At 35.8% G+C, this 10,035-nt stretch overlaps 1 protein-coding gene across 2 annotated transcripts; it reads left to right on the forward strand.

Annotated features, from left to right (window-relative positions):
* The first annotated feature begins 31 nt into the window (after nucleotides 1-31).
* lztr1 (leucine zipper like post translational regulator 1) lies at nucleotides 32-9,797 on the forward strand. Of its 2 annotated transcripts, XM_084414099.1 has the most exons (20): nucleotides 32-580; nucleotides 664-726; nucleotides 807-863; nucleotides 952-1,031; nucleotides 1,427-1,535; nucleotides 1,637-1,717; nucleotides 1,873-1,930; nucleotides 2,073-2,212; nucleotides 2,514-2,715; nucleotides 3,512-3,622; nucleotides 3,712-3,804; nucleotides 3,923-4,018; nucleotides 4,450-4,633; nucleotides 5,428-5,597; nucleotides 5,695-5,851; nucleotides 5,959-6,085; nucleotides 7,001-7,150; nucleotides 7,515-7,620; nucleotides 8,235-8,315; nucleotides 8,770-9,797. In XM_084414099.1, exons 1-20 carry the CDS (start codon nucleotides 411-413, stop codon nucleotides 8,884-8,886), a joined length of 2,352 nt encoding a protein of 783 aa, XP_084270225.1. In that variant the 5' UTR covers nucleotides 32-410; the 3' UTR covers nucleotides 8,887-9,797. The 2 variants fall into 2 exon arrangements, with proteins under 2 accessions (XP_084270225.1, XP_084270226.1); XM_084414100.1 differs by lacking the exons at nucleotides 7,001-7,150; nucleotides 7,515-7,620; nucleotides 8,235-8,315; nucleotides 8,770-9,797 and adding an exon at nucleotides 6,389-6,554 and having other exon boundaries at nucleotides 65-580.
* Nucleotides 9,798-10,035: the final 238 nt, after the last annotated feature.

The raw sequence follows: 10,035 nt of genomic DNA on the forward strand, positions 1-10,035 counted from the left end.
ATGACGTCTACTGTGCTCTCCTCCATTCAAAGCTGTGAATCTGCGCATGTCAAGTAGCCTCGTCTCCTCCCTTGACGTCCAGGAGCAAGAAGCGTTATAATTCCTATCTGTATATATTCCATGCTATTATTCCCTTCTGTCATATCGACGTGTTTAATTTAATATGTTATGTTCATTTAAGGTGTTACGATTGTTATTAGACGTTTAGAGACAAAAATGACAGATGATCAGATACACTTGTAACGTTAGCTAGCTAACGTTAGTCGTATTGAAGGTAAGATTGTAAACAATCATAATAATCTTTTGGGCAACATGGTTCAGATGATCCCAAAACAGCTCAAACCGTCCGACAACTTACAAACAAATTAAAAAAAATTCGGCTGGACAAAACCTTGCTAGATGTAAACTGAATGTCATGGTTTCCTGGAGCCATGTCTTGTAAATCTAAAGTTGCTCCCAGTGTTGATTTTGACCACAGCTGCTCTGACAGTGTTGAGTATTTGACACTCAACTTCGGGCCTTTCGAGACTGTCCACCGCTGGAGGAGGCTGCCACCATGTGATGAGTTTGTGGGTGCAAGGTAGACATTTATACACGTTTTTCTCCACCTTTAACAATAGGTTTTGTATTCAGCTGTAAAATATTGGGTTTTGTTTATTGCAGGCGTAGCAAACACACTGTTGTGGCATACAGGGATGCCATCTATGTTTTTGGAGGAGACAATGGGTGAGTATTTTGGATTTCCTCCATTTTCCTTTCACTCCAAAGATACAGGAAGATCTCACTCCGGTGATCATTTCTTTCAGCAAGAACATGCTTAATGACCTGTTGCGGTTTGATGTGAAGGACTGCTCGTGGTGTCGGTGAGGGTTATATGTTAATCGCTTGAAGGTGCATGTGCTTAATATATATTTTTTTGTACCCTCTAACATGAATTTACATTATTAATAGGGCGTTTACTACTGGCACCCCACCAGCACCAAGATATCACCATTCTGCAGTTGTGTATGGAAGCAGCATGTTTGTATTTGGTAGGTTTTCAATGTCAAGTCACTTTGATTTAATATTGCTTTATACAATAGAGATTGTTTCAAAGCAGCTTTGCAGTAATAAACAGGAAAATAACAGAATCAATGATCCAACTTCATCAAATATGAGACCAATTTAAATAGGCTGTAAAGCAGCTCCAAAAAGACATTATTCAGCATTATTAAGTCAGTTCAGTGCAATACCTGTGTAAAGTTCTTCAATTATGAAGAGGTAAATTCAGTTATAAGCAGCTCTACAGAAGACAGTGGTGTCGTTATTCAGCTTGAGTCAGTTCAATGTTGATTCAGCTCATTCATTGATTGATTTAAAACTCGACATTTAATGTGTTGTGTTTTCCTTTCCTGTGTGCGTAATGTATTCTTGCTTGTATTTTTAGGTGGCTACACTGGTGACATATATTCAAACTCTAACTTGAAAAACAAAAATGATCTATTTGAGTACAAGTTTGCTACCGGGCAGTGGACAGAATGGAAGGTGGAGGGACGGTAAATCACAAGTTTTCAATTCTCAAGTCATTCTCATCGTTGTTCTGTTGTCTGTCTGACACTCAGTTTTGTTTGTTAATAATTGTTTTTTTATGTTCCAGTCTGGTTGCCAGATCGGCTCATGGAGCCACGGTCTATAACGACAAACTCTGGATTTTTGCTGGATATGATGGAAATGCCAGGCAAGCATGTTACTCCCCTCTTTACGCGGCGTTGAATGGCAAATTTAAATCTGTTGTAACACAAACAAATATATTCCAACATAAAACTATGGGATTTATTTTTTAAATGTAACTCTTAATATATGAATTAACAATTTTTTGTTTGTTTTCAACAGGCTGAATGACATGTGGACCATCAGTCTTCAGGATCGTGAGCAGGCATGCTGGGAAGAGGTGTGTATCTTTGCATGTTTAATTAAAATTTTGTCTAATTATAATTTGACTTTAAGCTTTTTCTTAAGAGTTTGTGTTCACCTTTAAACTTATAAAATGCATAAGAACTTTTCTGATGTACCACTTTCTTTGTTTCTTATAGATTGAACAGAGCGGTGAAATCCCACCTTCCTGTTGTAACTTCCCAGTAGCCGTATGTCGGGATAAGATGTTTGTCTTCTCCGGTCAGAGTGGAGCAAAGATCACCAACAACCTCTTTCAGTTTGAATTCAAAGGCCACATGTGAGCACGGCAGAGAGGACATTGATAAATGTCATTTTATGTGTAATACTGTATGTACATGAGTTTTTATTATGTCAATTCACTTTTATTTATATAAAATTGTTTCAGAGAAGTTTCACAGTAACAAACAGGAGAATAACAGAGTCAGTTGTGAACCAATGTCAGTTCCAGCTCTACAGCAGAGACAATATTATCATTATTCATCTCATTTCAGTTAAATGTTGTTTCAATTATGTAAAATGGTAGGGAAAGAGGAACCACACAATTTTTGTACGCAATTAGCAATGTATTTTTTCCACAGATGGACCCGTATCCCGACTGAGCACTTACTGCGTGGCTCCCCTCCGCCCCCTCAGAGACGCTACGGACACACCATGGTGGCGTTTGACCGTCACCTGTATGTGTTTGGAGGAGCGGCAGACAACACTCTACCCAATGAACTGCACTGCTATGACGTGGACTCACAGACCTGGGAGGTCATTCATCCCAGCACTGACAGCGAGGTATGACCTGGACAGATAACACCAGCTAACATAATTACAACAAATCTATAATATTCCCATTGAAAATTAATGTTTGTTAACATACACTACCATTCAAAAGTTTGGGGTCAGTCAGAATTATTTTTGCTTTCATTCAGCAAATATGCATTAAATTGACCAAAAGTGGCAGTAAAGAGATTTGTCACAAATTATTTTTTTGGTTCTTTTGGGTTTTCTATTCATCAAAGATTCAAAAATAATAAGCAGCGCAAGCTGAAATGTTTCTTGCGCAGCAAATCAGCATATTAGAATGATTTCTGAAGGATCATGTGACACTGAAGACTGGAGAAATGATGCTGAAAATTCAGCTTTGCATCACAGGAATAAATTACATTTTAAACTATATTCTCATAGAAAGTGATATTTTAAATTTGACTAATATTTCACAATATTACTGTTTTTATTGTATTTTTAATCAAATAAATGCAGCTTAGTAATAGTGAGCACAAGAGACTTCTTTCAGAGAAATGTAAAAAATCTTACCAACCTCAAGCTTTTGTATGGTAGTGTATTTGCTTTTAGCCATTTAAAAACACATGCCGTTTAATTAATTGCAATACATCTTAACAATTATGGGTTTTACTGTACCTATAAATTCATAGCTACATCATAAGCATCCATGACTCAATTGTGGATGTTTTCAGCATTCATTTTGATGAGTTAATTGAGTTCCCCTGTAGTTTGGAAAAAGGGTTTGCCTGTTAGCTTGTGGTGTGTTTGTTCTTTGTAAATAAAGATGTTGACCTGTTTCTCTCAGATGCCCAGTGGGAGGCTGTTCCACGCAGCAGCTGTTATCCATGATGCCATGTACATCTTTGGAGGGACTGTGGACAATAATGTACGCAGTGGAGAAATGTACAGATTTCAGGTGAGTGCTTGACCTCATCTAATGCAATTAAACATACCATATTATTATTTAACTGTTCTTTTTTATTAATTTTTTTTTTTTTGTCCTAGTTTTCTTGTTACCCAAAGTGCACACTTCATGAGGACTATGGCAAACTTTGGGAAAACCGTCAGTTCTGTGATGTCGAGTTTATCTTGGGGGAGGTTAGTTTGTCCTGTAAAAGATAATTACATGTTTTTATCTGATACACACTGTCATTCTAAATCATTGGAAAATTTTTAGTTTTAGTAATAAATTACCACTTTTATTTTCTGTTAACAGAGGGAGGAGAAGGTCCTGGGTCATATTGCCATTGTAACAGCTCGCTGTAAGTGGCTCCGAAAGAAGATTCTACAGGCGAGAGATCGACAGAAACAGGTCTATTTCATATTTCATCATGTCTGATTTTGTATGCATCTTATGCCATGTTGTCCTATCACCTGTTGTCAAATGAGGGTTTTTAAAATAAATATTAATAAATGTTTATATAAAAAAAAAAAAAATATATATATATATATATATATATATATATATATATATATATATATATATATAATTATATATTATATTATATTATTATTATATATTATATTATTATTATTATTATTATATTTTTTTATTATTATTATTTTTTATTTTTTTATATTTACCTTGTAACATTTGTATTATTTGCACACACAAAAAAAAACATTATTTATTTTTAAATCTCAATATTCCTCCATTTAGGTACATTCTCTAAATGAATCCTGTCCAAACCTATTTACTTTTGGTTAATCAGAATGTGAATAATATTTGGCCTCTTTTTTCAGAAGAGTAAACTCGAATGCAATGAGGAGAGCGAGGAGTCTGGCTCAGGCAGTCAGAAGGACAACTCTGGAAAGTCCTCTAGGGGTCTTCCTTTATTGGAAGTGTCAATCAGAGAGGCAGATGCTCAACCATTTGAGGTTTTGATGCAGTTCCTGTACACAGACAAGATACAGTACCCACGTAGAGGTAAGTCACACCACATCTTAAGATATGCCTTCTGTTGATCTGCTTAAAGTGCCCCTATTATTCTTTTTCGGATATTACCTTTCATGTAGTGTGTAGTATAGCAGTTTGTGAATGTTAAAGATCTGCAAGTGCACAATAAATGGAAATAAAAGTCTTATTCCTGCACAAACCTATGTAGGTTTGTGGCAAATTTGCATAATGCCAATCTGTGGTCTTCATTGGCTGCCCGCGAACAACTTCTATTTTGACCTCAAACACTGTAGTTGTATCTAAGGCCTGTGTGAGTTTGATTTGTGATGTCGACATGTCGAGAAGATGAATTTTTTTTCTGTGCTGCCAAAACAAATTCACTTTGCATGTACTTCCAAAGGATAAGGACTCTGGCTGGAATTGATACGGTAAAACCAACACCATTGTTACTGTTTGTATCAGTCTCTGTATCAAGTGTTGAGGAAGCCTCCGGAGCTGAAATTCAGATATAGTAATGGCTGTTTTGTTTCTGACCAATCAAAGCGGAGTAGGCTCTCGGAAAGGAGGGGTATAGATAGAGAGACCGAATCCTTGATTGAACCGTTTCAGAAACTGAGAAAAGAGATGCTGCAGTGTATATTATGAGAAAATGTGTGTTTTTTTTACCTTGGATGCTTGTTAACCTATTGTAGGAGACCTTCAAAACAAATTTAGGAACCTTTAAAATAGCATAATTGGGGCACTTCAAGAAAAGACATAGAGGGCGTCATGGGGTCATATTTTAAATCACTCGCCTAAGAGTCTTCCTTCTCTCTCTCCTCAAGGTCATGTGCAGGATGTGCTGTTGATCATGGACGTTTATAAACTTGCTTTGAGTTTTAAACTGTCCAGACTGGAGCAGCTCTGTGTTCAGTACATTGAGGCATCGGTCGATCTGCAGAATGTCCTGAGCGTGTGTGAAAACGCAAACAAACTTCAGCTGGACCAGCTCAAGGTAAAGTTGATGACATTCCTGAATACAAATAAACTAACCTTGTTAGAATGTCAAATTCTCTTCTGTATCTATATTTCCGCCCCCCCCCCCCCCCCAGGAACATTGCCTGAACTTTGTGGTCAAGGAGAGTCACTTTAACCAGGTCATCATGACTAAAGAGTTTGAGCACCTGTCCACTCCGCTGATCGTGGAGATAGTGAGACGCAAACAGCAGCCTCCTCCCAGAGTCTATTCGGATCAGCCGGTGGACATAGGTGAAAATAAGCACACAAATACAAATACACACACACATTCGCTTTCAGGACAGATCTAAAATTGGGGATGTGGCTCCAAAAATCAGGATGCCCTTTCTTTGTTTCAGGCACATCTCTGGTGCAGGACATGAAGGCTTGTCTGGAGGGGGCGGGCCATGAGTTCTGTGACATCATCCTTCTGCTAGATGGTCATCCGCGCCCTGCACATAAGGCTATACTTGCTGCTCGCTCCAGGTAATGGACACAGTAGTCACTAGGGCCTATAACAACACCTCGATAAAGCTTTGAAGTATTAAAGGAGATGAGTGTATGGATATGTTCTTAATGGAATACTACCATAATTCTTACTAGATAGTATTAAACTACATTTACTGCATATTACTTTTTAAAATTAAAAGTGTGGGGCAGTATGCATTAAAAAATTATACATCTACATTGAGCTATGTTGTTGTCATATGACATGATTTCAATGCATTCACATGGGCATTTAAGCAAATGATGTCCGTCAAAGTGAACATGATTTTTTTTTTTTTTTAGTCTTCCAATCAATGAGTTCGGTAAATCACGGTTGATATAACCATTCATCACCATGGAAGAGGACGGTCAAGTTGACAGCAGTGTATTCTGATTCAGTGTTATTTTAGTGTCATTATTATAGTATTCATTCATATTTTGAATTTAGTGTTTATTTTTATATTTTCCATTTTCATTTTAGTAATTTTGATTGTCATTTTTTTATTATTTGAGTTATGTTAATGTTATTTCCTTTTAATTATTATTTCAGTTTTTGTTTTGTTATTTTTAACAAATTTAGGTACAAATATTTCCAATTTTAGGTAATTTTAGTACGTCAACTAAACGAAATTGAATTTTTTTGCCTTTGCAGCAAATTGAAATATTTAGTTTATATATATATATATAATTTTATTATCAATTAACATTTATTTTTTTCAATTAACAACAATAATAACATTTCTTTGATTATGCAGTAAGTCGTCTGGGTATTTCATGAGCAAAGTGCACAGTATTATTTTATTATTTAATTTTACAACATAAATAGAAACTAGTAGTAAGGCACTCCAAACATGTCTTGATCATTTTAACTGTCTTTTGATTTATCAGTTGATCACTGCCTCAATTCTTTCTCAGTTATTTTGAGGCCATGTTCCGCTCCTTCATGCCAGAGGACGGGCAGGTGAACATTTCAATAGGTGAAATGGTTCCTAGCACACAGGCCTTTGAGTCTATGCTGCGCTACATTTATTATGGGGACGTCAACATGCCTCCAGAGGACTCACTGTATCCTCATTACCGCTTCATGTTCTACATTTTTATATTGTAATGTGCAATCTTTCTTTCTGAGACCATGCATAATGCTTTGTTGTAATGCTTTGTTGACTCCCTTTTTATATTATTATTTTTAGATGTTTATTTGTCATATTAATGTCATCTAATGTTTATTTGTCATCTAACTCGCATGTTAGAAACATGAATGATACCTCAAATAGAGTAGCTTGTTGAGGAGAGATGTGCTGTTACTTTTGCTAACGACCAGACTTGCGATTTTTCACATGGCAGATGATGAAACGGAATGAAGAATGACGGAAGAAACCTGAGCTGTGTCAAATTTTAAATGATGTATTTGCCCTTAACTAGTGCACAGATACCTGTTTGCAGCACCTTATTACTACGGTTTCTCCAACAACAGACTGCAGGCATACTGCAAGCAAAATCTGGAGATGAACGTTACTGTAGAGAATGTCTTACAGGTATGTATCATATATCATACACTATCGTTCAAAAGTTTGGGGTCAGTAAGAAATTCATATTTTTATTTGGCAAGGATATATTTCAATTAATTAAATAGTGACATTTTTCAGATTTTTTTTTTTTGTTACAAAAATAATTCTATTTCAAATAAATGCTGAACTTTGTTCATCAAATAATCCTGAAAAAACATCATTATGGTAGTTTCCACAAAAATATTAAGCAGCACAACTGTTTTCAACATTAATAATAATAATAAGATATATTTCTTGAGCAGTAAATCAGCATATTAGAATGATTTCTGAAGGATTATGTGACACTGAAGACTGGAGTAATGATGCTTAAAATTCAGCTTTGCATCACACGAATAAATTGCATTTTAAAATATATTCACGTATAAAACAGTTATTTTAAATAGTAATAATATTTCACAATATTACAGTTTTTACAGCATTTTTGATCAAGTAACTGCAGCCTTGGTGAGCAGAAGAGACTTCTTTCAAAAACATTAAACCCTACTAACCCCGAACTTTTGAAAGTTAATGTGTCATAACGTTCAAACCCTTTAATGATAAAGAACAGCAGTCACATGCTATCATCCCTCCTTTATCCTCAGATCTTGGAGGCGGCTGATAAGACTCAAGCTCTGGACATGAAGAAACACTGCCTGCATATTATAGTCCATCAGTTCACCAAGGTGGGTGTGCTATTGACCACAGCTCTAAGCGTGTGCTGGCTACCTCGCCACGGTTAAAAACACGGCACCAAAATATCCTGTCCAATGTGGATAACCTCAACGAGCTCTTTAACGTCTACGATATTCTGGTCGGTTTTTCAAAACAGAGAGATCTGTAACTATGCACTCTCAGGCAAAGTTTGATATGCTTTTAAGACCTATTTGTCATGTTATCAGTGTTATCCATCACGCATATTTACTTCAATAGTGATAAATTCTTGTCCCACTTTCAGCTACACTAAACAATTCTAGTATTTATAAATGCCATTGAGTGCCTTTGTGAACATAATTTGACATCCTGGTGTTATTTGGCCCTGTTAGCTTATCAGTTTATTTTTGGTTGTTTATTTGCGGTCTATTGCATGGCCTGTGTTGTTTACCATTTATTTCTTTGGTTCTCCTTCCTTCCCTGAAGGTGTCCAAGCTCCCCAACTTGCGATCGCTCAGCCAACCGCTGCTGTTGGACATCATTGACTCGCTGGCATCCCACATATCAGACAAACAGTGCACTGAGATGAGCTCTGATATATAGTCTCTCCTCCCCTTTCACATCCCAACCAATACTTTATGAGCTTTTTCATTAACGCTTCTGCTCCATCTCCTTCCCTTTTCATCCAGCACCTCCTCCCAACCCTTATAATTCTGCTTCACACCCCTCCTGTTCGCTGCACCACATTCCTCTGGATTTTATTTACCAAATTGTGTTTAAGAGACATGCTGGGTGATTTGTTCAGTTTCATTCATTTTAATATGCGAATATTTTAGGCAGATACCTTTTTTTTTATTAGTAGTGCACATCAACTCAGTTGACGGCCCACAACGTTGTTTAATTAGACATGAAATTATGTGTCCAATAAAACATGTCCAGGTAACCTTTCATTTCAAAATCCAAAGAAAAAAATTAAATGTTATATTGCATAAAGAAAATGAACTCATTTTATAGCCGCCCATATCTTTTTTGCCTTTTTATAATAATTATGAAATTTTTCAATAAATTATTTCAACAGGTTCTTCTAAATTAAAATAAAGTGCATCAAGTACAAATAATACCATTGTGTATAAATAAAAAATCATTAAAATATTCCTTGTGCATTACAGCATCATGAGAATTAGATTTTTTTTATTTTTAATATGCATATATTCATTCTTTCAGCAATTTTTTTTTTCTTTAGATTTTTTTGTATCATTAAATATGACCTGGATTTGATCTACTGCACTTTATAATTATAGTAGACCTTTATTTATTCCTGAGCCTTGTAGTGATTTTGTGCTGCTGCTGCTGTTCTGAGTTATGTCAGTGCTCGTGATTATGCAGTTATGGCATAATATAATTATATAAGGGGATCGACACATCAACAGTCAACTCATGTATGCTTCACTGTAATCACTGAGATGTTCTGTTGGTCCTGTGGGAACTATGCCTTAATAAATAGTGCAACATCAGCAGACTGTTTTGTGGTTTTATTTTCTGTGTATATATTATGCATACGGTAAAAGAATGTTAATGTGGATGATGGATGGCTATGACAAATCTGTAAGTATCTATTTATTTTTCCTTTGTGCAATGTGATGGATAAGATTACATTTAACATGCTATTTGTTAATAACAACATTTAATGGTTCTGTGAGCGAATGTTTTCGAATACCATGTATATAAAATGTCTTTGCTACCTGTCCTGAC

This window comes from Rutilus rutilus, assembly GCF_951802725.1.
Source record: "Rutilus rutilus genome assembly, chromosome: 7".
Lineage (NCBI taxonomy): Eukaryota > Metazoa > Chordata > Actinopteri > Cypriniformes > Leuciscidae > Rutilus > Rutilus rutilus.

Coding starts and splice junctions, on each gene's coding strand:
- lztr1 (XM_084414099.1), top strand. CDS start 411: ATGTCATGGTTTCCTGGAGCCATGTCTTGTAAATCTAAAGTTGCTCCC. Junction 6,086..7,000: donor ATACTTGCTGCTCGCTCCAG/GTAATGGACACA, acceptor ATTCTTTCTCAG/TTATTTTGAGGCCATGTTCC. Junction 7,151..7,514: donor ATGCCTCCAGAGGACTCACT/GTATCCTCATTA, acceptor ACTAGTGCACAG/ATACCTGTTTGCAGCACCTT.